Source organism: Schistosoma haematobium, chromosome 6, assembly GCF_000699445.3.
Source record: "Schistosoma haematobium chromosome 6, whole genome shotgun sequence".
Lineage (NCBI taxonomy): Eukaryota > Metazoa > Platyhelminthes > Trematoda > Strigeidida > Schistosomatidae > Schistosoma > Schistosoma haematobium.
This window is the reverse complement of record NC_067201.1, coordinates 20,109,228-20,135,917: the sequence shown is the minus strand read 5'-3', so window position 1 is coordinate 20,135,917 and position 26,690 is coordinate 20,109,228. Positions and strand designations below refer to the sequence as shown.

Genomic DNA, 26,690 nt, shown 5'->3' with positions numbered 1-26,690 from the left:
TATATGCAGTACATATACACACTCAGTAGATGAAATAATATCAAAACTCAAGACTGAGGAGAAATATGAAACTGAGTGCATTCGGATCAGTGTGACCGACTTTTAGTTATGTTATCTAAGCTACTCAAATATTAAGCACGACTATCGTTAGGAACTCAATCAGATAATCTACATCCATCAAGATGTGTCAGATGAACAGTAGACGGCTTCATGAGTTGACAATAAATCTCATGTTAGGGACCGCTAGTTTCTCTTTAACTTACTCCTTCTTAAACAACCAGCGACATATGATTATCTGCAGTTGTGATGCCCAGTTTGGCTTACAAAATTTCTAACTTAAAAGTAAGGTATATTGGATCACTATCACTTTATTAAGTCACATAAGTTAACAATAACAATAAGCTTCGACTACATCTAATGACTTTTCACCCCACATTACATTGGTTTAAATATACCATGATCAAAAGTCTGAAAATCTCAAGCGATTATATAATCTTAAATCAGTTTGTTTTGGTAAGTGAGTGATCATTGGGTGATGATCAGTGTCATGTATGTCAAGTACTTCTTAGTGCAGATCGAATGTTATCGACCAAGTTTCAACGTGGCCACCAGTCTAGTTGACTCGACATTACGTGCACTATGTTGAGATAAGATGGTGGTTGAAGGTAGTCAACAGTAAAAACCTGGACCCAGGTTCCGTGCTACTTGGCACTCGTCAGCTAAGTGTGCCTGTATTCTTAAGGGTACTGATGCTCCCATTCCAGTCCTACAGGAGCTCAGTCATGACCCGGATAGCTCAGTGGTAATGTCTCTAACTGTGAAGCTGGGTGTCACGAGATCGAATCTTTCAGAGAGCATAAGTTCCCTCAACATTACAGGTACACCTTGCCGACGAGTCCCAAGTAGCACGAAACCTAGGCCCAGAATTTCCTCTCGACTAACTCCACACACCATATTATCTCAGTTTGTATTAAGAATGACCTTTGTACAATCGCCAAATTCATACAATCACAAAAATCAACATTGTAAATCAGTAAAACAGAAAGTATTTACGTCTTCTTTTCCGCTGAAGTTTTTTGAGATAATCTACTAGAAGTTGATTTCAATTTTGTTGATGTACTTGATGGATTTTTGTCTACAACTGATTGTTTCTTCATAGTTGATGAATGATTATGACGTTGAAATGCATTCAAATTTGGATTTTTAAGACTTTGTGCACTCAACTGTTGAACAGGTTGTGATAATGATTTATCTGGATCTATATTGCGTAAGAGACAAAACGGACAGTATGATGCAATAGTGACACTAAAAACAAGCTTAATATAGTATCAAACTCAATTGAGTCAATAATGTAATAGCCAATATAAACAGAGCCTGAAAACTGAGTAGTTTTACAAATTACAAGTCTCAAATTAATGAAATCACCCATCGAGGAGGAGTTCACTGAACTCCTCTGAGCTAATCGAAACAATTTCTTCCTCGTCATTGCTTAACGTTGCATCCACATTGACGTCATTTTGACAGTTGGTAACTTACAAAATACGAAGGAGGGACATTGAGTGTTCACGGTAGTCCTTAATGAAAAATTATAATAACACTAATCAAATTACCTCATTCGTCTTCTCGGCTGTTAGGAACCGCTAGATGTTCTACGGCCATTTCTCCAACATATGAATCTAATATACGACTTCCGATCTCTATGTAAATGAGAATCCCTCACCACATAATGGCTGTACGTGGCTCTTTCATACGTTCTAATGGCGCTCTTCAACGCTTAAAGAGATTGGAACACTACGAGATACAATGTGCTCAAGAATAGGTTATCGGTTTCTGTGACAACGTGAGGAACGACGGAGCTCGCGCTTTGCATGTTACTACCGTCCATAATTGTAAGAAAATGTGCTCTGTCATTAAATCCTCATATTTTATATCGATTTTAAGAAATAAACGACCAATTATAACGAACTCAAAACTAGTTATTTGATTGGACGAAACAGAATGAAAATTATTGGAAGATGGGGATGAAACATTTTTTCAAAAGGGGATGAAAAAAATTGCACTCGAAAAAAAAAATACAAAAATGGCCGTGTCAGTCAGTCAGTAACAACGTAGAACTTCGTACTTACGTACATCAGTTCGAGTTGTCACACCACATTAGCACAGAGATGCAGTGGTCGATTCAAATCCCGTAGTGGTAGAGGTAATAAGAGTATAAGCAGCAATCGGGAAGATTAGGGTTTGGAGATGTTATTTAAAGAGTATAATCCAGTGAAATAAATTTGGAAAGATGAAAAAAGGGACATGAAGAATTCAGAAGATTAGAATTTGGGAGAACACAGAGAGTGGATGCACCTGCGCCATTACAAACGATTTCAAGCAATGTCATTCAGGGTCTCTAACCATCGGTTGCTATCATCTCGCGGTCCCCAACCACGTAGTCTACACCTACCAACATGACTCAGTTCACTTGTCAGTGACTTCATGGACTTGTGCCATGTTTTGGTTTGGCCGCCCCTAGCTTTCTTCCAACCTACTCCTATACCACTGAACATAGCACGTCGAGGCAGTTGGTCGTTGGGCATACGTAACACGTGTCCCAGCCATCTCAACTGATGAAGTTTCACTACTTCATCAATTGATTTGTCATCCTTACCTAGTACCCGTTTCTTAACAACTGTGTTACTCGATGGTCCCATGATATACAAGCAATGTTTCGAAGACACCGATGATCAAATACTGGTAGCCTACGGATATCCTCTACTCTTACCGGCCATGTTTCACTGCCATAAAGTAGGACGGAACGAACTGCTGCGCAGTAAACACGTCCTTTTGTTTGATAGACGGATATTTCGCCTACGCCATAAATGACGCAAGTTGGCAAAAGCTAGTCGAGCCTTCTGTATCCGTGCTGAGATTTCGTCACACACCAAACCACAAGGGCTGATGAGACTTCCAAGATAAGTGAAGCGGTCGACACACTCAACTACTTCACTCCCTATCACTAGTTCGGGTGTCGATGTAACCCAATCCTGAAGCAACATTTTGCATTTCGAGGGAGAGAATCGCATCCCGAACATGCTTGCATTGTTGCTTAGAGTTGTCAGAAAACTCTGCATTTTGTCAGCGTCTTCACCAAATAAAACTATGTCATCAGCATATTCTAAGTCAACAAGTGAACCTCCCGGTACAAGTTCAACCCCTGGAAATTTAGGTGAGGAGAGTGTTATCTCTAAAAGTAAGTCGACCACAAAGTTGAACAAGAATGGGGAGAGTGGACAGCCCCGACGAACACCACTTGAGGTAATCAATTCTGATGACAGTTCGCCATAAGCTCTTACTCTACCAGTTGTGTTCGAGTAGAGAGCCTTTATAAGGTTAATGTACTTCTTTGGTACTCCTTTCAGTGACAAACAATGCCATAGAACCTCACGATCAACAGAGTCGAATGCCGCCTTAAGGTTGAGAAATACTACCATTGTGGGGCGTCTGAATGTGTGTCTGTGTTCTAGAACCTGACGTAGTGTGAATATCTGATCTATACAACCACGTCCAGGTCGAAAACCGGCCTGGTTTTCTCTAATCTGCTCTTCACGAGCTTTGATTAGGCGTCGAAGTATTATTGAAGCTAATATCTTAGACACCATATTAGTCAAACTGAATCCTCTGTGATTGTCACAAGAGGACTTTTGTCCTTTCTTATAGACTGGCACAATCAGTGATTGAGACCAGTCAGATGGGATTACGTCCAGTTCCCAAATTCTACCTAAGACCTCGGTTAATCTCATTGCTAATACCGGACCACCATCCTTAAAAATCTCAGGAGTAAACCTGTCAGGGCCTGCTGCTCTCCCTCGCTTCAGATTTCCTATGGCTTTTTCAACTTCGTAAACGGACGGAGGACCTACATTAACTTGCCATTCAGGTTGACTAGAGATCGTGGGAAACCGAAGTGTGGCTGAAGGCCAGTTGAACTGATCCCTAAAGTGTTCTGCCCATCGATCCAATCTCCTGGATTGAGAATGAATAATATGTCCATCTTTCTCTGAGATTGTTTCGCTAACGGTCGGGTTCCTAATTCCGGTTTCCTTAACGAGTCTGAACAATTGTCTGCTATTACCTATTGCCGCTGCCTTTTCCATCTCTCTTACTTTCGCTACCCACCACTGTTCGCGATCATTGCGTAGACTTCTTGTCAGCTTGCGCTTAAGCTGACTCCGCTCTTCATTATGTTCAGAGCCAGGTGGAATGAGTTTCCGAGCATCTATCAGTGAGATAGATGCTGTTGAGATCCAGTGTTGCTCCCTAACCTTCTGGTTTACCTTACTAGCAGATATCACTGCTGTTTCCACAGCTTTTCAGATATCATTCCATGCTGCATCGAGGTGGGCATCACATACATGGCTGCCTAACTGTTTGCCTAGTTGTTCCTGAAATATACTCTTAGCTTGACTATCATTAAGTAGGCCCCTAAGAGGTTTCCTTGCAGCGTCTTCCCTACGTCCAGTAAGACGCAAGCAAATACGCGCTCGCACCAGAGCATGATCTGAATCTAGGCATGTGCTCCAGAATGAGCGACAGTCTTCTATCGAGCCCCTCCATCGGTGGCTGATAGCGATGTGATCTATTTGGGTCCAACGTTGGGACGAATTAGGGGTCGCCATGTTAAAAGATGTTTTTCCTTATGCTTAAAGTTAGTATTTGCAAGGAACAGGCCGTTATCTGAGCATAGCTGCAACAGACGGCCGCAATTATCTGTTCTTTGAGCCACGACACCATAAGATCCACCTAGGTGTCTTTCCCTATCGCTTAGTTTACCTACTTGAGCATTAAAGTCACCGGCCACTATTACTACATCCGAGCGCCTAGCTTTTAGGAGGAGGTCGGAGAGGTTTCTGTAAAACTCATCTTTGACATCATCTGAGCTGCAGTCAGTGGGAGAATAGGCAGAGACGACGAAGAGGCAACGACGAGTGTCCCTATCTTTCTGGATTCTTACTGTTCCGTTCAGTCGGACAGCGCACAAACGACTGTCTACTGGGATCCACTCTAAGAGAGCTAGTTCTGCCCTAGGACTCAATGCTATACCTACGCCGGCGAGGCCACGGGAAGCAGAATCAGGGCTTCCAGATACACGAAGCGTAAATCGAGTCGGTTCTTTATTTTGGCATGGTGAGGTCAAATTAATGACGCTACTTGGATCCTGTATGCGCGTTTCGGAGACGCAGCACACATCGATGGCGCGGGATTCTAAAGTCCTAGCTAAGGAAGCTTGCTGTCCTATTTGGCACAGTGTTCGGACGTTAAAAGCTCCTACGTGTAGTTCAAAGCGTGGTTTCAGGAGACCAGGAATGGCGTTCCACGTACTCGAATCGTTTGCCCTAGCGGTGCGAGGTGATAAAGAGACGTGAGGAGGGTTAGTCATGGAGATAAGAGAGGTATTAGGAGGTGAAGGAAGGATTTGAATGTGACCAACTTGGTCTCGTGTGCTGTTACGGGTATGAGGGCTGATGTCACTTCCCGGCTGCCCACACCGTGGAAGGGTATTTATTGAGGAACCTGAAAAAGAAATTGGATTAGTGTTGGTCTTGACGACCTGGGAGCGTGACCGCAGAGCCCAAGGGACAACTGCTTGAGGCCGGTCGCGCACGGCCTTTTTGTGGAAGGTTTTTGACGTGTTAGCTCCGTTCTTCAAAGGGCCTTACCGCCGGAGACGGAAATCTGTGAGGTAAGGTGAGGTGTGACATTTTTAAGGTCGACCTTTTCTAACCCCACCCCTCCTTGTGGGAAGGCAGCATCGCTGTCATGCTGGTTGTCCGAGGGAAACACCTTACTGCTGTCACACCTCTCTACAGTCAGCAGTACGACTTCGCCCTCAGACCTTGAGTTGCTGCTTTTAGTCTTACCGTTCACCAATCGACCTGCCTGGCATGGTAGAACCTGCAGGAACATATGTTCCAGCCAATATAGCTCAGTTGGGTCATCACGATAGGCAAGCCCGACCACCGCGTCAAGGTAGCAGCTTCGATCGGGAATGGCCGTGCAGTGCAGTAAATGTTTACCAAGATTAAGGGACCGGATAATCCCAATTACTTGTAACAAGGTTGCTGTATTATGTACAATTATGACAACTATTATCTGGCTTTTTGAATTATTTTTCCTAATAAGCGTTTTTTAGCGAGTTAGTTTTCTACAGGATGAGGTCGCTAACCCCATGCCTAACCCTCGTTCTTTATCCGGGTTTGGGACCCGAAGTAGCCCTAAAGCGGCTCCAGGCGGAGGAGCACAGCTGACAGACCCGTTCGAAGTAAAGACCGGTGTCAAGCAAGGTTGGTTACTCTCAACCTTTCTCTTTCCCCTGGTGATCGACTGGATCATGGAGACGTCAACATCTGGGAGGAAGCATGGGATGATCTGGCTCTTCTATCGCACACTCAACAATAAATGCAGAAGAAAACAACCAGTGTAGCAGTGGTCTTAGCAACAGTAGGTCTCAACATAAACTAAAGGAAAAGCAAGATTCTCCGATGCAACACAACATGCACCAATCGAATCACACTTGATGGAGAAGCGTTGGAGGATGTAAAAACCTCTACATATCTGGGCAGCATCATTGATGAACACGGTGGATCTGATACAGATGTGAAGGCGCGGATCAGCAAAGCAAGAATAGCAAATCTATATCTGAAGAACATCTGGAACTCAAAACAACTGTCTGTCAACCAACACCAAAGTCATAATTTTCAATACAAATGTCAAGACAGTTCTACTGTGTGGAGTGGAAACTTGGAGAACTAAGAAAGCAATCATCCAGAAGATACAAGTGTTTATTAACAGTTTTCTACACAAAATACTTCGGATCTGTTGGTCAGACACTATCAGCAACAACGTACTGTGGGAGTGAACAAACCAGATTCCAGTAGAGGAAGAAATCAGGTAGAAGCTCTGGAAGTGGATGGGACACATATTGAGGAAAGCACCCAACTGTGTCGAAAGGCAAACACTCACCTGGAATCCTTAATGCCAAAGGAGAAGATGAGGACTAAAGACCACAGGCATGAGAGGAATGAACAACAATTGGGTAGAACTACAAAGGAAGGCCCAGGACAGAGTGGGTTGGAGAATGCTGGTTGGCGGCCTATGCTCCATTGGGGGTAACAGACGTCATTAAATAAGTAAGTAGAAAATCTTGCTTTTTCAAAGTTGTATTGAATATTTAATTGAAATGTCAGTAACATCTTTAAATGTGACGGTCTCAATTGAAATATGGGAATTATTAATGTGAACACATTATGAGATACAGAAAAATCATAAAAAGTTTACCCCAATAAATGAAATAACTGAACTACTAAAATAGACGGTTATCGATATCTTATATTGATGAAAAGAACATACAAATGTAGTTTCATGCTGTTTCTTATCGTCAAATCACTGTTTCAATGGTTTTTGATAAATTAAATGAGAGAACATTGTCTGTACAAAAAATCGTCTCAAATTTGTTTGTACTTGATTGAACGTTTAAAAAACAAACAACTGAACACTGTATTGACCATAGAAACTCTTAAAATCTCGGTATCCATGATATGGTCATTTGGTTTTAATGAATCAATTATGACATATAACCAACATTTTCGAAAGTTTTTCATGATATCGATTGAACGTGAAATATTACTCACGTATAATCTTCAATACTTAAAGACATAACGTTCACTACCTTCGTGATAAAGCAGCTAGAAAGATGATTCAGCTAAAGATGTATTCCTGGACAACAAAAATCAATATTTTTTTCTAAATACATGTAACCCTCGTTGATTTTACAAACACTATATCGATCTATAAGAAAATGTTGAAGTTTCAACAGTTTATTTTTAACATACCAATGGTCGATTGCACCGTTAAATTATTCGATTGTACGTTTGCTTCAGTTTGAACTTCTCCATCGAACATCTAGAAATGTATTAATGGTGATTGTAAGAAACTCATATAAAATACACTTTAAATACATATATGATTTTTCCAATAGTTGAGATCATAAGTCAGTTGAAGCTAGACCATCGTGGAAAACCTAGAATCACTGGACGGCAGTTTCGTCTTAGCATGGGACTCCTCAGCAGTGCGCATCGAAAATCACGCACCGCGATATTCGAACCCAGGACCTATCAGTCTCGCACGCGAACAATTAAGCACTAGACCACTGAACTTGCCGGCATCCAACGGTGTTAATGTCAAACTTCTACCAATCCATGAAATTGAGCCACCGTTCACTGTTGTCTTCAGTGAGTTACAACAGACCAGATTGAACTCCATTGGTCACTGCTTCTCACTAGAACTCCAGGAAATATCTCTTGAAGCCAGTCACTAGTGAGCATATGCTGATTAGTATCACAAGGAGTTTTTGTGGATATTATGTTAATTTTTAATAGTTGAGATCATGAGTCAATTGAAGCTAGACCACCAATGAAGACCCGGAAGCACTGGACAGCGGTTTCGTCCTACTGTAGGACTCCTCAGTAGTGCGCATCCACGATCCCACCTCGCGAGATTCGAAAATATATGATTATTGATTAATAAGGAATAAGGATTAAAGTTATCGGATATGGTGTTACTTGAAATTAAAATCTTATGTCACTATTTTAAGCGATTAAACAATTGAACAATCGTCAAAATTTTAAATAAAAAAGTGAGAAACATTCTTAGATTTCGCGTGAGTTACCATAACTAAACAACATTTGTTTATAAATCGAAGTCAATGACCTAATTGGTTAAGTGACTTTATGTTATATCCCGATGAGAATAATGAATGGTAACTGTTGGAATCTATTTCTGGACTAATAGTATACACATATTATTTATTGTATAATGGTCAAGTAACTAAACTATTCATATTCATGTTTCTCTTATTATAAGCTTCATTTTGACCTATGAACTATTAATACACGATTTGCCATTCTTGAGTTATGCCCAGTCTATCAATTACAGTCACCCACACTGACAGCCACTTTTGGCTAAATCTTGTGACATGGTTCAGAATCGATCACAATGGTGTAGGTATATACACTCTCTGTCATCACTTAAACTATGAGATTAAAATCACTTCATATCTTTCTTTCTACCAACTAATTTCTTCTTACCGTAATATGTCCTTATATGCAATCTTTCTTTTATATATTACCACCATTGCATTAACTAGTTCTATGAATCCAGTGTTGATCCTGTTGCGCTAATAAGGTATGGGAACTTGGACGGATGCATATATGTGCCTGATCCTACATTGTAGCTGACTGACTGTGTTGTTAACTCATATTTGCCTTCAAAAATATGAACAATGATAATAAGCTTATTTGTGTTGTTATTATTTCTAACATTTTAGACATTAGTTTATAAACTTGAATTCATTTGGAATGCAGACACTTACTTCTTTTTCTGGAATATATTGACATAAGTCAAGGGTATCCTTCACTTTAGATGAGTTAATTTCATTTTTCCCATGTACTACAACAGTATTACCATTTTTTAGATTATTTTCTTGAATTGATGATGAATGAAGTACATTATTATGATGTGTTGAATGATTATGTTCAGTTTGATAAATTTGCATTAAATGAGAAGTAATTAATGAATTTAATTGACTTTCTAAATTTAATAATCGACGTTCAGTGATTGAAGATAATGTAGAAATATGTTGTTCACCTTGTTCACAGGTTGCTGAATGCATCTATTATGAAAAAACAAAACAAAGCAAATTCACTTGGTATTGTTTGGCTTGTATCTTCCCATTAAGGTTTAAGACTGCAATTGATCAGTCTGTTATTAGCATATGTGCATACTGTGCGTATGCCTCAACATCGCCTTAATTCACAAGCTTTTTGTAAGCAATGATGGATAGTGGCTAGCAGTGGAATCCAGGACGCGCGTTTCGTCCTGTTTGGGACTCGTCAGTTGGATGTACGTGCACTTCAGATTTGATGTTCACTGTGGGACTCGAACCCAATATCATTCGCTTCAAACGCCATCGCGTGATCCACTCAGCTACTGAGTCCTGATAGCCACTTGCTTGTGCAATGGGGTGGATTTAAATTTACTTGGTATTGTTTGGCTTGTGTCTTCCCATCGATCAATTATGTATCGACTACAAGAAGTTTAAGTGAATCATCCAAATGTTCTTGAAATTTAAATAAATTTTATGAAGAAATTGGTTGATATCTAGATGTAGAATAGTCAGTCAGCTGTGACTAACACAAAACCTGGCCCGAACGTTTATGAATTCAAAATAGGTATTCAGTTAATTTATCACTGTTTCATTGTCCAAAATAAGTGTGCTAAAGAACACTGAAGTATCTTTCTTGTTTTGATGACGTACTTTCAGAAGGCAAAATGTTTTAGGTTCAATAGTTAAGGTTATTTTGTATGTTTTACTTAAACACAAAAACATTGGTACAAGCAGGCACCAAAAAGATATGCACCACATAAATCATTAGATTTTTGCGACGGCTAGGATACTGTCGACGTGACCAAACTGAAATAGGTGGTTTTCGGGGGGGGACACATGGAGCCTTCGACCTAAAGGTCTGATTCACAAGGCAGTGGAGCAACGTCAAAAGATGCAGTCCCGTGTAGACAGTGACCAATAATTGATTCATATGCTATTTTCCCCTCAGGATACTGAAATGAGTGTTTTTCAACTACCCTAGGTAAATTCTCTGTATCCATCAACCCGATTAAAGCGTCGGACATTCGCTTTTTGTCCTCACAATTTCGTGAACAACACCCCTGCCATGAGAAGGCAGTGAGTAGGACATCCCTGAAAGTGGTGGCATCCACGTGGCCTTTGAAAGCATTTCTAGAGGGAGAGGTGACTCTCCCCACTCTCAGCCGTACCAGGGCATTCGGGGGCCAACAGTTAAGGTAGTTTATGTTATTTGAATCTGACCAAGTTATCTAGATAAATTGGCCACAGCGATTACTGACAATGCAATTTCTAGATTATAACTTCATTTAAATGTATTCTTTAGAATACAGTCATTAGTCATGACACCGTCTATCCAACTAGATACACTGTTCAGTAATATCTCTAGTTAAATTTGTATAACATATATGCTAAACTGCATACGATTGATCCTAAATAAACACTAATTTCCAAAGTAAAAAATGAGTCCCGATTGAACATGGTGATGTAAACACACTTAATTATGTTGGGAAATATTGACAGTTCTGAAGTTAATTTGTCAGATACCAGTCAAATGTTTACATTTACAAACTAATAAGAAAAACCTCTGAGCCTGGCATTAACGTTTATCTGTTCTAGTTATACTATCTCACTTGAGCATATCCTTATATTTTATTCTCGGAATTACTAAACTTTGTTGCATTCACACCTGGTTCATGCAAACTTTAGTTTCCTCAAAAATAACTGATAATCTCTATGAGTTTTCGGTTTCTTTTTCCATAGCATCCACTAATCAGAATAGAATTCTTTCAGTAAAGCTCCAATGATTTGACTCTTCAACCTTGGACTTCGTGGAAATTGAATGTTGTCAAACAAACTACTGAATACTATTAAGTAGTTCGGTGAAATGAAATATTCAGCTGATTTCTGGACTAAATTATTCATAAAAATAAATCATTTGTAAGTTCAGTTTAGAAGTCATAAAGTTTACTATATCTCTTCCGAGACTTTAAAATTTTTGAAACTGATACTTTGATTATGATGAAACAAATCTGAACCTATAAACGAGTAAAGTTGTTAAATTGATTATTCACAGACTCATAAATCAATAAAGTATATAGGGTTTCGAACTGTAGCCCAGTAACAAAAGCATATTAAAATAAATTATAAAAAATTATTGTTCCCTATCGTCTCTAACAGATTGTTCGTTAGAGTTTTCAACTAAATATAGTGAAGAAAATATCCATTTGAAAGCTAATATTATTCAATATAGAACCATCTTTGAAACAAACATCAATGTTAAATCCAATCAAATTTGTTTATTTAGTGTAGAAATCAGAAAATAATCAAATAAACTTTAGTTAATTACATTCTTGACTTCTTTATTAGCAGAATTTTCTGACAAATGTATTTGATCTTTATTATAGTTCAGTTTCTTGTCTTTTTCTTCATCCAAATGACCAAATCCCTGTGTATGAACAGAACATACATACAATAAAATTTAGTAAGAATACAGTGTTGATGTTATCGTTTATTTATTTAGACATATAAACATTGGTACAAGGAGGCGCCACATAAATCATTCGATTTATGTGAGGGCTGGGATACTGTCCAGGTACCCAAACCGAAGCAGGTGGTTTTCATAAGGGGTCACACACCCAGCCTTCGATATAAAGGTCTGATCCACAAGGCAGTGGAGCGACATCATGAGATGCAACTCCATGGTAGCTTGTGACCAACGACTGGTTCATACGTTGTTTTTCCCTTCATGATCATGGATCCAATGTACATCATTGTCTAGGAATGAGGGTTTTCCAACTCCGCTTGGTGGACTCATCGTGCCCATCGAACAAGTTAAAGCGTCGGACAATCGCTTTTCGTCCTCTCAATTTCGTAAACAACAGTAATGCCGCGAGAAGGCAGTGAGTAGGACTTTCCTGGAAGTGGTTGTATGCACATGACCATGTGAGAGCATTTGAAGGGAGAGAGCTAACTCTCTCCACTCTTGGCCGTACCAGAGCATTTGAGGGCTGATTTTATCGTAAGTCTAATTGATTTTTTAAAAATAATATGCAATCCATCTTTTAAAGGAACAAAATCTACTTTGATTACTCGTAGTTTTATGACATAATTTTATAAATACCATTCTTGTAACTTTAGTTATTGACATTTGACTATTTTATTTCTTTACAATGGTGTGAGCACTGCTGAGAAGTCCCACAACAGGATGAAACGGCCGTCCAGTGCTTTTAAGTTTTCAATAGTGGTCTAACATCAACATGACTTCATTCAAAACTTTTCATAAGATAAATGATAACCGTAATCAGTAAATGGATCTAAACGAATTAAACTTATATTCATAAATTTAAAAAACAAACATTTTTTAAACTTACTGACAAACTGGAAGTAGAAATCATGTCGAGGAATCCACTTAATTCTTTAGGGGAGAAAAATAAAAACAAATTCAAAATCAACGATTTTCACCCAATTTTTTTATCCACAAATGTACATAAATCAAACGAAATATTCATTATTATCATTATAATTCAGTTTAAGAACTTGTTCAACCTTTTCCTTCTAACAGAAGTCTCCACATCGATATGTATTAGAGCTTAGACATAGAGGAATTACTTCTTTTGACTAATGTGTTGAAACAATAAGTTTCAACCCAATGACAAACATTTTCTAATTAAAAGTAATTTTTTTTTTTATTTTCATGAACAGTGTTTGTAATTAGATCCCCATTATTACCAAATGCCTTGGTATGACTGAGAGTAGGGGGAGTTAGCTCTCTCCTTCTCTCCAGATGCACTCACATGGTCACGTGCATACAATCACTTCCAGGGAAGTAATGATTACTGCCTTCTCGCCGCGGCGGTATTGTTTACGAGATTGAGAGGACAAAAAATAAATGTTCGACGCCTTAACCGGGTCGGTGGACACGAAGAGTCCACCAAGCGGAGTTTGAGAACCCTCATTCCTAACCAATGGTGCATGTGAGTTCCAGGATCCTGAAGGAACAAATGGCGTGTGAACCAATCGTTGGTCACTGGCTACAATGTAACTGCATCTCCTGATGTTGCCTCACTGCCTTGTGGATTAGACCTTTAGGTCAAAGGCTGCGGGTGTGGCCCCCTCCGAAAACCACCTGCTTCCATTTGAACACCTGTGCAGTATCCAAGCCCTCACACAAATCAAATGATTTGTATGGCGCATATCTATTTGGTGCCTCCTTGTACCAATGTTTACTTGTCTAAACACGATAATGCAGAATTGATTATTGACTTTGGCTGACCCCTTTCTAAACCACAAAGAGAGGCTCTTGGTATATCGTTCACTAAATTGCCTGATAGTATAACTGATATAGGTTTTTACATAGAAACGGTTGAACCGGAAAATACATATTGAAGTGTCAAAACCAGACAACATATCCCTTGTTTGAGCAATCACTTCTAGTTAGGTTAGAAAGTCTGTTTAGTTTGAATAAAATTACGACAGTTTGTTCAAGTGTGACTGACTGAATATATCAGTATACAGTGTTATAAATTTATTCACTAAATCCATTCAAATTAAGCAATAAATGTTAACATTGTTGTGAGGCAAGGTGCCCGAGAGTTAATACTGATACATTCAATCACGAACCACTGCTTGAATGAAAAGATTGAGGAGAAAAATTTTTCACCATCTAAATCAAGTAACAACTGTACACTCTTGTTATATATATATATATATATATATATATATATATATATATATATATATATATATATCCGTAAGAACATAGAGCCTATCGAGAGCTAATTTCCATTGCAAAATTGGCTATTTATTAGTCAACTAAGTATATTTCTCAGTTGGAAATTTCTGATTAGGCCACCGTATCATCCTGCTCTCCTGAAAATAGACTCGACATCTCGAATTCAAATGACAGCGTTGGGACAGGGTCACATCAGATATCAGCGACATTTGAAATATGATTTTGGTTCATTTCTGTTAGTGACTTGTATGTTTGACGGATTATACTTCGTCATAATAATTCAAATAAAGCAATAACTCGGAACATAAACACTTTTTCACATTTACAATGTGTTCTCACAACATTCGACTGAATTAAGACTGAAGCAATTTTATACTGAAACCATTAATCGTATATCAACTACAAGTTTATGGATCCGGTTTCAAGGCATACTTTCTTTATGAGGGCTTGTAATAATACCCTGGTGAACAAAAAATAGTTTAAGAGGCATTTGAATCTATAGTCTAGTGACTGAAAGCTGAACAACGTAGCAACTGAGCCACCACACTATAAAAACAACTAATACTGAGATATACAGATGTGGGGATAAAGTAAGCATATTTAATCTACCTGGCAAATCAGCCAAAACATTAATTTGAGTGGAACGGCCCATTCTGTCAACGTGATCTAATATTTCTAATTGAGGAAGACCCTGAAGTAAATCTAGACGATAATCTGGAGGAAAGAACAAAAACCCAATAACATATGCAAATTGAAAAATAAAATAAATGAGTAGGTATGTTACATAATGATACATTATCTCAAATGAAATCCATCCATCTTCTAACGATATTAATTTAGCAATATTTTTTAAACGTAGTCTGATTGTAAAAATGATGGATCATCCTAAGAAAGTAAATAAGCTGTTAAAATGATGCTAACTGTAGCCTTTTTACAAATAAATTCATAAATAGTTCAAAGAGTCAACGAAAGATATAATACAGCTCAACCAAACTGGAAAAATAATATTAAAGTAATTACACTACATAACGGTGATCATAGACTAGTGACATAAAGAGATGTGTATAAAGTTGGCTTAGTGTTGTTATCTTATGATTATAAAACACAAATTTATGTGGAAAGGCTATTACACAGGTTGTTAGTATCTGAGCATATATTTTTTCAAATAATTCATTGGATATGTTGAAATCATCAAGTGGGAATATCTAGAATAGAAACAGGTACTACATAGAAATGGCAAGTCGGTCAGTGACGTTGTGTAGACTTATAGGTTAAGGCCCCAGATTAAAAGAATACATATATATGCACTCTTAATTTTTTACTAAGTTTTGACTTTATTTATCATGTTGTAAGTTTCAGCCACTACTTTATTCCATTGCTGTTCAGGATTGAAAAAAAGCGGTAAATCAGCAAAGAAAATTTTCTTTTCAATGATTTCATTGACTTAAGCTTAATAGTCGTATTTATATTCAATTCTATTTGTGTGAAAGACTAGATTCAGCTTTGGGTCGAACTAATATGCAGCTATCAGTTTACTTGCTTGTGTAGAGCGGGTTATATTGGCCACACAAGGCGAACTCTTTTGAGACGCATATTCAAAAATTACCCGGCATGACTCTCCAAAGGATTAAAGAAGTCAGTCAAAAGCTCAATCTTAGAGCATCTAGTCAATTCCGGCCACACAGAGTCAAAAGAGTTAGCTTAATAAAAATGAGAGTGAAAAACTTATGTACAATGGAGGCTATTGTCATACACCATTTTAAGCTTAACAACAAGGGTATTTTCAGTACCTCATTCTTCCATGGCCCTAACCTCCCTTTCTATCTTCCTAAATCTATCGTCCCCAATAATTTTTATCTAGCTTATTATTCCCACTCCCTCCTAATTATTTTTCATGAATATTAATTAGCAATTATCACGACTTTTAATTGTTTTGTTCTTAATAACTATCAAATAGACAATTATTCCACCTTACAACTTTTTCACTAGCCGATTATTACGTACTTTCCTTTAAATGTTTCATTTTTAATTCTTAACAACATACCACTCCAAGCTTTTAAATTAATTTGCACCTTTCTATCTCACCATAGAGCTTTATTTAGCAAATAAAACTGACTATAAATACGATTGTTCAGATTAAGTAAATGAAGTCGTTGAAAATAAAATGTTCTTTGCTGAATTACCTTCCTTTTTCAATGATACAATGGATCCTTTTAGTTATGGATTCAAGGTTGATTATCAAGACATTTTCAACTTTTAGAAAAACTCGAAATGTGACAAAACTATCGAATTGTTCGCGTTGGTCTACATTTTACTCAATATGCTTTTCCCCAATGACTTATATTCAACCTAATTGAGTACTAGCGCAATTTCTCAATTGGCTAGATTGTTGCCGATTATTGAAAGACTATCCATTTAGACCTCCTGAGATTTATAAGGCCCTCGTATTAACCGTACACGCGATTGAAAATTTAATCATGACTTAACCTTAGTTACGTCTGACGACTATGTGTCACATTTACTTCGACAAGTTTGTAAGCATTGATTACGCGCCTCACTGTAGTTTATGGTATTTTACACATTTTCTTTGACGATCGATACTACGGTGGAGAAATGGTGATTACTAATATCACTAAGCTACCATTATAAAACTTTATTTTAAAAAAAAGTTAGAGTAAGCCGTTTTATATTTCCGTAATAGTTTTATATCTCAGTGTAAAGTCCAAAAATCTGACCAGAGTTATGAAATTGTATATATAGTAAACAAGTATTTGATTCAAACCAGTTAAAAGTAGAACCTAACAACATATGAAATTTTGAGATTGTGAAGAAAATTTTTAGCTCAAGCGGATAATTTGGGAGTTCTGTTCGTAGTTCTTTTAAACAACATCATCAACAACAAATTTCAGGTAGAGGTGAAGTATTCGAATTTCTCCACAAAACAGACTGTGAGCCATATGTAGAGAAATTCAAATAATTCACTTCTACCTGAAGTTTGTGCTAATGATGTTGTTCAGAAGAACAATGAAAGCCTCATGATCAAACCATCCAGTTATGTGGACAAAACCACCTAAAACATAAAATGGTTGTTGTCAGAGAAACACGACTTTATCTTGTACAAGGGCTCAAAGATAGACATTTTTCAATGGTCTTCAATTTGAAATAAAATAAGATACTAGCCAATTAAGTTGAATTTATGGAAACGATTTTCGGCCAAAAACCTATCATTTCAAGACTTTATGCGTCAACACTTTTAGAATGACGTTTAACCAGTAGCTAAAAGTTTTTTTTAGACAAATCTAATTGTAATAAACATTTATGTATCTTTTCGTTTCAGTAGCCAAAATAATAAAAAAAATTATGGGATAACCGTAATAGTCATAATAATAAGAGATGTATAGAAGCTAATAGCGAAACAATGTTGTATACCTTTTACAGGAAATGTGCAATTAACGAATGCGTGTATAATCAATGAATTAACATTGTGTTGTAATCTGATGCGCTAATCTTGTTAAAAAGTGATAAAAGTTAAAAATACCTCCCTGATTCATGAATACTAAAGTGACTGACAAGTTATGTTGCCATGTGATCATTTGGCTATCGAAAAGTACTAACGATCAATATCTGGACAGAGATGATGGAAACCGGCGTTGAATTGTGTAGCAAATGTAAGAGCTTGCAAAAAGCCACTCTTTAATCAGCACGCGATAAAGTTGTTTTGAACAATTAATAACACAGCAAGATGTATAGACTTTGCTTTAGCACAAAATTCATATACCTTCATTTACCATTACTACTGAATACAGTATCAACATAAAAAATCTATAGGTACAGTTAGAACAAATATATGTGTTTACCTGGTTCGCCACAAACAGGATTACTATCTCCTGTTTGTGGATTGAGCAAAACTAATTGGCGCAAATTAACTAAATTTTTCAAGCACTCCAAGATATGTGACTTGGACTGGATTTGATTTCCCTGTAATATAATAGCAGTCAAACTGTAACCGGGACCAAATAGTTTTTTCAAACCAACTAGGCTAGTTATTTCATTGAAAGAGACATCTAAACGGACTAAACAACTGGAAAAACAAGAAAAACGAGGAGCAGAAGAGGGCTTGCGAACTGAAAAGTTTACAGTTAAGAGGATAAGATATCTAAACACGATTTAACATAGTGCCATTAATGTGGATAATGAATAAACTTACCGCTATCCACACAAAATATAAGAGGTAAGGGCAACACACTGATTAACTGATTGCATTGAATTACTTCGACTAAATGTAGACTACGAGTATGATTTTGTTATTTTGGATATCGTAGAAATGAGACCACACCAAAGTTATGTCCAGTATTAAGAGTTCAAAATCCATGATGGAACTTTTTATTTAGCTAAATGAACCTATCATTTATATGAACGTTTAAATAAGTTCGACAAAGCATGAATTATTCGCTTCAACACCTGCACCAGCGTCTCTTTACAGTGAAACTATCGATCTGTGAACTCTTGTTCACAATCAAATTTTGACTTATATTGGTTCTGATTCCCAAATTTTTTAAACATTATTTCCGAGATATTTGCTAAACTTCAATAGATATCGTGTATCAAAATAGCACCACATGACTACATAACTATATATGCATTTTAGACTGACATACGACGTTGGAAAATACATTCACCAGAACTGATTTTAAATAAAAAGACATAAGCATTTAAACCTACTTTAAGTTCTCTAATGAATCAATGGACCGAATCTTATTGGATGACAAGTTCAAAATTCGAAGATGCTGCAAATTATCGAGTCCACATATCTTACTAATATAATTAGAAGATAAATCCAAATAACGCAACAATGTCGCTTTTGTGAGTCCATTTATCTTTGAAATGCGATTGTGGTGCAAATTCAACACCGTTATATTTGGAGACAAATTAAGACCGTTAATACTATCGATCCCAGAATTGATAAATTCCAACTCAGTTCTCATACTTAGATCTTGTGATAGATCCGAGAATTGTCCCGAAATGTAATCATAATAAAACGCCGAAAAGTAAACGACATCCAAAAAGTCGCACACATCACAACCAAGTAAATAGCCTGGAAAAATGTGTACAATGCTCAATATTTGACAGCATTTATAACGAACGTGTATAGATCGATTGGTCTTTTCTGCACCCTTACTAACATTTCGCTTGGGTTTCATTTTTCAGTTTTGCTTACTGCGAACAGTCTACCTTTTTCCGGTTTGTCAAGCATTTATGTCTCTCACTTCCTGTCTTTTTGCGAGCTATGCTCCAAATGCTCACTCACAAATTCTTAGTGTTAATATATACTGGGATATTATCAACACATGGTCATTTCATTGGTGTGTGATTCCGGGTTGTTGTTCTTATGGTCAAGTGTTTGGCTAAACCTACCACACATTGCTTCCACGTTTTTATGGTTATGGTCGGATTTGTAGTATTGGCTGTCTACCATCAAGGTGAAGACACAATGCATATACTTGGGAGCATTTAAATATACTAATATGTCAGTGTAAAGGCTGATATTTCCGGTTACTGATGTGTGGTCAACAAAATCACGTTGAACTCACTTTCAAAAACGCCGAAAGGAAGTCAGGTTCTCCTGCTACAATGCATGGATATGGTTAACTAAAGCGAGATTGTTTCTTGATACTCAATATTATACAGAGTGCCGAAATAAGAACAGGGATATAATCCGTCCATATAATTCGTAAAGTGAGTTGGAAAAATCCCATACTATTATGGTGTTATAGAAGTGAATTTGTGACATACAGGCATAGAACCTCCCATAGTGTTTCATGGTTGACTTAATAATATAAGTTATCCCGGAACATATAGCGCTTATGACTCGACATGGTTGGCAAAGACAGTGTACATGTGGTCATATTGGCTCGTAATACACGACCTTTGATGCAGAATATTTGATTAACGAGGGAATTGTATGATATGACATAGCTCAGACTTGCAGGCGTGGCCATTCTGTGTAACTCATATCATTCCACATCAAATATATTACGTCATCTCCAGTCAAAATGTGTTGTTCAGAAGCACTTAACAACATATTGCTGATTTTCAAGATGAGACGAGTCAGTGTAGTCAATTATGTGACTTCGATGTAAGATTTGATATATCAGGTCGTTGCATTATGACAAATTTACATACGTATGCCATATATGACGTATTAAAAGTACTCAGCTGAAGTATAAAACCTTCATTCTCGCATGATTTGTGTGGAATCAAGCCCAGCCTAGAATTAACATAACTCTGGCATAGTGTAGGGCCCTCATATATGAAAGATGGATCTCGTATTCTTATATCAGCAGCTTAGATCCAAGTACCCGTTGAGTAAGAGGTAGTAGATCTTCACTCTAAGTCTCTCACTAAACACACCGTCTCTCATTAGTTGAAGTTTATAACTGGATTCAAAGAGAAATTTAAGCATTTAAATGCATAAATAGCTGTGTGACTCATAAACACGCACATCATGCAAATTCCGGCACTTTATTCCAAATTCACATCATTCAAAAAAGATTCATTCATTCTGTTGTGCACAGAAGTGAATAAACACGGGACAATATTCATAGCAGATGAAAGTAAACTTATCATAGGCATAATGAATTGGCTTATTGTCTGCAACTGGTTTGTAGATAACTTCTAGCTTATGTAGTTGTATTTTTATGAATTGTAGCAGACGAACTTTACGGTTCTATGTGCTCCACGATAACCTACAAAATAAGACAGTACTTCACAATAATTATCAACTGATAAGTGCATAAATGATTTCATTTTGATTACATTTGTTAGGCTTGTCTTAGTATCTCTATTTTATTGGCATATGTTACATTGAGCCTCTTTCAACTGGTATTATTGTTTTACATATAATGTTAAGACTGAATTTTGGCTTAGTGCTTGAAATAACTTGAAGGAAAAATCAACACATTCAACCACTTGTGACTGAAAGTTGTTTTGTCCAGTTAAAAATATAACTGATCTAACTATATAGCATCACTCAAGTCAATTGACAATTTGGAGTCAGTTACTCACCAAATTGATGAAATGTCTTGTGGGTGCATTGTGTTTGCATAACAACTTGTCCCTTGTGTGCAACACAACTCCAGAGGTTACTAAGCAACCGAACGACGCTGAACAAATGGATGCACGGTAGGGGCTTGATAGTTAACACCGAAAAATGTCAAGTGGCGAGAGCTTAGGCAACAAAAACGAATTTTATTGACGAAAACGCTGGCGGTCACTATCTTCCTGAAACCTCAACGAAGCACTACATGAGGCCGTTGTTATCAATAACCCTGGACACCAGCGATATCTACCATAAAGATGACCATCTCATCCCTATTTTATATTATATATTCCGATCTTGTTATTTTTCATATTTTAACAAATTGCCTTCTCTCCCTATTATAACAATTTTATCGAAGAATGTTTTGTTCTGTAGGTGGTTTCTTATCCATGAAAAACCAGCACAACTCACTCGATTTTTTTCTGCTGAAAAGATAGCGTGTGGACGTGTAATAAATGCGCTTGCATATGTCTGAAACAGCACATATATAATTATTTTATGATCTCGAAAGTGTAGTGAGCTATCGCGTGCTGAAAATGTCCTCGCTGTACGTGATTCGCATTTGTTGAAGCCATCTTGTCTTAGACAAATAGTCGTGGAGATTAGCACACCTCCTCACTTGGTTGTCCAACATACCTTTGCGTACTTTCATAGTCCTGGACGACGCCCTACAGGTATACAGCAAATTAGATCACTCCTATTTCACCTTTAGAATACTAATGAATAAATCTTCTGTTTTGTCTGTGTTTCATTGAAATCATGAACCGATCTATGTTAGGCCATTATTGAAAACCACGAAACATTGTAAGGACGTTTCGTAAAACTGAACTGGCTTAAACGTCTCCTGAACTGCGAGAATCCGCGACTAAGTAGCCCGTCTAGATTAGGCTCAAGCAATTTACCAGAGCTATCGCTTGTGTAGTGTTACTCAGTACTGTTTCATTTGGGGCATCCTTCTGATCTCGATTGCTTTGTACGTAATACAGTTGTTTGTAAAAAGGCATGTTAATGATCGTCGGGGCATCAATGTCAGGGATCTAACTATGGTTTTTTTAAAAACAAATCCCCAATGAATTATATTCCCATTTTAGAATCCGACCGACACAGGTTCTCCACGTTGGATTGTACATCTACATTCTGCCACGATTGTTCCTCAATTTAATGAAGACGTCATGGTCATAGCCATTCGATGGAATCGACAACCAGTTATCGGTCTTCCGACTTGGTGTAAGTCATATCAAACAATAGGTACGATAAAACAATTTCATCCATTCAATCGTCGTTGTTTCTCACTTGTTTGTCTTTGAGCTGTCAGATTCGAAGATATTTATTTTTGTCCGATTTTTGTGGATCATAAGGGTCTTCGGTCACATGGTGAAAGTCTGACAGATAATATGCAACCTTGTCCTATGTGATCACACCTTACTTGTTAAAGTATTTCAAAAGCGGGGGGGGGAGATATTCCACACTTACTGAAGAATTAAACGTTTCTATCCTGAATGGTGGAGGATGTTCGAAAGGAAAAATACGTCGAAAACACGGCTTGATTTCTGGATATAGGTTTAACGTCCCACGTTTCTTCTCACATTTTCGCAGTAAAGTTTACTGCCGTTATGACTATCACTAATTTCAATGGATTAGTCCATTCCCATTTTAATCCCATCTTTTATTTCCTTTCTGCTCTCTTTATTTTTCAAACTATTTTACTCGAATTCCGTTGCTGTGAAATAAATGGGTGATGAGTGACGTCGTATTGACAAGTTTCAATGCATTAATTGTTTCGATTCAACTTACATAAAATTGTATCACCTTAAAATGATTCCGATCTAACTGATAACAGCAGCTGCGGTGCAGCGAAAATAATATCAGAGGATGCTTACATTTTTCTGAAAGCTTTTCTGACATCAAGAAGAGTATTTAAGTTGATGATTGGCTCATTATTATGGTATTTTGTTTTTATACTCAAAAATGTTAGTCTTTCGAAGGTCAGAAATGAGCACATTTTCAGATTTTTTGTTCGATATGACATATGTAGCATTTAATGGGTAATTGTGCAGGAAAGCACGTCTCTCCTCCTCCTACAGAACAAAGTAGCGATGTTAATGCGTTGCATAATCCGTGTGAGACCTCCAAATATGTCGTGAGAACAAGTTCTCAACCTATTGACTTGTGTGATAGTTTCAAATCTAATTCCTTAAAAGTAATTCACGAAGACGGATTAATAAATGAACTCGGAATAACAAAAGAGCATGAAAAAGTTTCATCCAGCGTAACTCGCGAGAGATTTTCTACTGGGAGAGATTTGTCTTTTGGGAGCAAGTCCAATCTATCAACTCCGAAAACTTCTCTTGTCAATGTTTTCGCAGGAAGCCATTGCACTGAAGGTCTTCAGGAAACAGTACTTTCTAGTAGCTTTCACTTTCCGAGATTGGCTTTAGAGCAGATGACAAGAGATATGAGGGTTCATCATTCTGGCGTACGAAACAGTGCGAATTTCGATTACTTAGATAATAAGCATCCTGTGAGTCCCGTTCACTGGTGCGTTTCCTCAAGTAAGCCATCAGATGAGATTACTATGCAGAAACTAAGTTCACCACATCGGAGTAATATCCATGTACAATCACATTCGCATTTACAACAACATTCCTCGTTGAATATTATGCCTTTCTTGGTTGGCAACAGGTATTCCCGAAGTGGCTGTGCAAGTGTCACTCGAAGCGCAATGGAATCCCCACTCACAATCGATTCAGGGACTCACAAATCGGACAAACCGTATAGATCATCTGTTGTTGTTGACTCCAATCGTCTGAAGAATCTTGAGCAAAATGGAGGAACAGTTAGCACTGCTGCAACAATTTTTATGGAAAATGGTAGTTCAGATCATCATTCTTCCGTTGGTGGTCTTTCAACTCGTTATCTTGTTCATCAGCCTTATTTTCCTCCAAGTGCTGGCTCATCCAGTCGTCTTAGTTTGGGTTCGGTTGGTCCATGTATTAATTCGAAGAAGTTCTACCCTCTTACACAAGAAAACTCCCATAACAGTGAATACTATCACGTTGCCATTTTTGACTATGAAGCTCATACATCAGAGGAAGTTAGCGCACGAAAGGGTGATCAACTTCGAGTTTTGGATTTAAGGTACAAGATTATTACCATGTTCTATGTATTATATGTTTAGATTTAAACTTTTTATTTATTTTCTTAATAAGACTGTGCTGAATCCCGTTTAAATCACTAATCGGCAACTCAAATGTTGTTGAATAGCTTTCATGAAAAATATCAATCAATTGGTGCAATTGTTGCTTAGATACAAATAAAAGTAGCGATTGGGATCGATACGCAAATATCAAGCATCATGTCCTGATTTCTCATATTGTTATAGTGTATAGTAGGTCTAAACTATAGTGGAATCCAGTCAAGACCAAATGATATTTAATTTTTTTCTGAAAATGCTATAGGTTATTCGTCAAGGATTAATTATTTTTGTTAAGACAGTTTACACTGGATGATAAATATACCTTGGCTTTTGTAAGTATTCTCGTTTGACGTATCATGTCGAACTTTCGAACCAGAATGTATGGTTGGAGTGTCAAATTTGACCTTAATAGTACTGTCTTAAATAATTGAATCTTTATAACTTTGAACATGCTTCAATTCATGAGCTGGTTTTCTTATTCATATAGCCTTTTCAATTTTTATTTATGGTCGTACTATTTTGATACTTATGTATGTTTGTCTCTGAATGTATTTCGAAATATTTCTTTCATTTTGTTGGTAGTCAAAATCTAATTCACTCATTGTTTTTTTATGTCGAACTGGTAGTCATACCTGATAAATAATAAAATTATTCTTCACCTCTACATTCGCTCTATGCTAACGTTCCTGTTTGTCAGATTGCGATCACATATGTTCTATAAATTATACATTTGGATGATTTAAGTCGTATCAATTTGATAATTTACGAATGAAAACCCACTTTTGTATGAGGAGCATTATACTTAAACTATTCAAAATATGTGTGAAACAATGGTCAATTTTCAATTACTTTCAAACAAATAAGTCTTATGTAATACATTTTGATCACCTCCTCGATTGGATCAAAGTGAAAGCTTTGGATACAGTAATCTTTTGATAACTTCAGGATTCTGTATGCATTACGCCGGAATAAATCCGAAATCACACCTTAGTATTCAAATTATGGTCTTTTTAAAAGTGACCTGTTTTGTTTCCCCAAAAATGCGTTTATTATTTTAAAAGGCCCCTGCAATCTAAGTGTTTTTACTAAATTTCGCTCTTTTACAGTGATGCTATTGGACAAGATTACTGAAAATGTTTAACGTTAGTATACAAAATGTAAATCAGATTCATTTGAACTGTTTGCATATTTATTACAATTAATTTTTTAGGTTCTGTTATTACTTGCCAGCTTCTTGGTCGAAAACACTTGCCTAACTATAAGTAATATTTCTGTCCAATCTAAATCCCTTTTTTATTTTGACTATACATGTTTCCCTTGATTTTGACTTATCATAAGCGTATAATTATCTAAAATATTGGGAATCCTTGTTATTTCGTTATAGGATTATCTTTGTATAATGAAAATCTTTAATCCTTAGAACTCTAAGTTTTTGCTTCCTTTCTGAGTCCTGTTTTTTAAGAACTAAAGTACATAGCATATTTTGAATAGCGTTATTGAGTGTTAAACTAATTAATACCAAAATATTTCATCAAAAACTCTAAACACTACTTTAGTGTGAACTAGTTTATGAGTAGATTTTCACATCTGTGTTGGTGACAGATCTACAAACAGTATCATTTTAGATCAAATAAGAGATTAGTTTTTCTTGCGTATGTAAACATTCATTATAATGGTAACAGTCTTATTCGTCACTAATGAAAAACTCGTTTACAGTTTCAGTTTATCTGATTGACATTTTGTAGGCTGATTTATTTGTTATGTTTGAGTAACTGGAAGCCTTTTACTAACTAGAATCCCTGTGTACTGGGTGACCAATGACTGTAAAAAAATAGTATTTTCATCGTTTGGTCGATATTTTGTTGTTTAGATTATTTTCTAACATAACGAGATCGATGATGACACAAAACTAAAATGGTCGTATGCGCATAAAAGAAATGACGCTGATTCTAGAAATGTACCCTGGTTGCCGTCCCTA

At 37.0% G+C, this 26,690-nt stretch overlaps 2 protein-coding genes across 4 annotated transcripts in view; one reads left to right on the top strand and one right to left on the bottom strand.

The window, feature by feature from the left end:
- Window positions 1-19,618, bottom strand: part of LRRCC1_1 (leucine rich repeat) — a gene marked incomplete at its 5' end in the record, with an annotated part of 50,328 nt that extends 30,710 nt beyond the window's left edge. The window contains 8 exons of one of the 3 annotated variants that reach the window (XM_035729669.2): window positions 1,054-1,258; window positions 7,875-7,944; window positions 9,413-9,712; window positions 12,033-12,131; window positions 13,057-13,100; window positions 15,027-15,131; window positions 18,275-18,498; window positions 19,140-19,618. In XM_035729669.2, the coding sequence (XP_035586350.1) occupies window positions 1,054-1,258; window positions 7,875-7,944; window positions 9,413-9,712; window positions 12,033-12,131; window positions 13,057-13,100; window positions 15,027-15,131; window positions 18,275-18,498; window positions 19,140-19,618 (1,526 nt within the window). Of the gene's footprint in view, window positions 1-1,053; window positions 1,259-7,365; window positions 7,831-7,874; window positions 7,945-9,412; window positions 9,713-12,032; window positions 12,132-13,056; window positions 13,101-15,026; window positions 15,132-18,274; window positions 18,499-19,139 lie in introns of those variants that run through there. The other 2 variants (XM_051217080.1, XM_051217079.1) reach the window with 2 other exon arrangements.
- A 3,906-nt stretch (window positions 19,619-23,524) lies between these two features.
- Window positions 23,525-26,690, top strand: part of MS3_00008738 (uncharacterized protein) — a gene marked incomplete at its 3' end in the record, with an annotated part of 47,694 nt that continues 44,528 nt past the window's right edge. Inside the window, exon 1 of the mRNA XM_035729670.2 lies at window positions 23,525-24,654. Coding sequence (XP_035586351.1) covers window positions 23,558-24,654 — 1,097 coding nt within the window. The 5' untranslated portion in view covers window positions 23,525-23,557. The remainder of the gene's footprint in view (window positions 24,655-26,690) is intronic.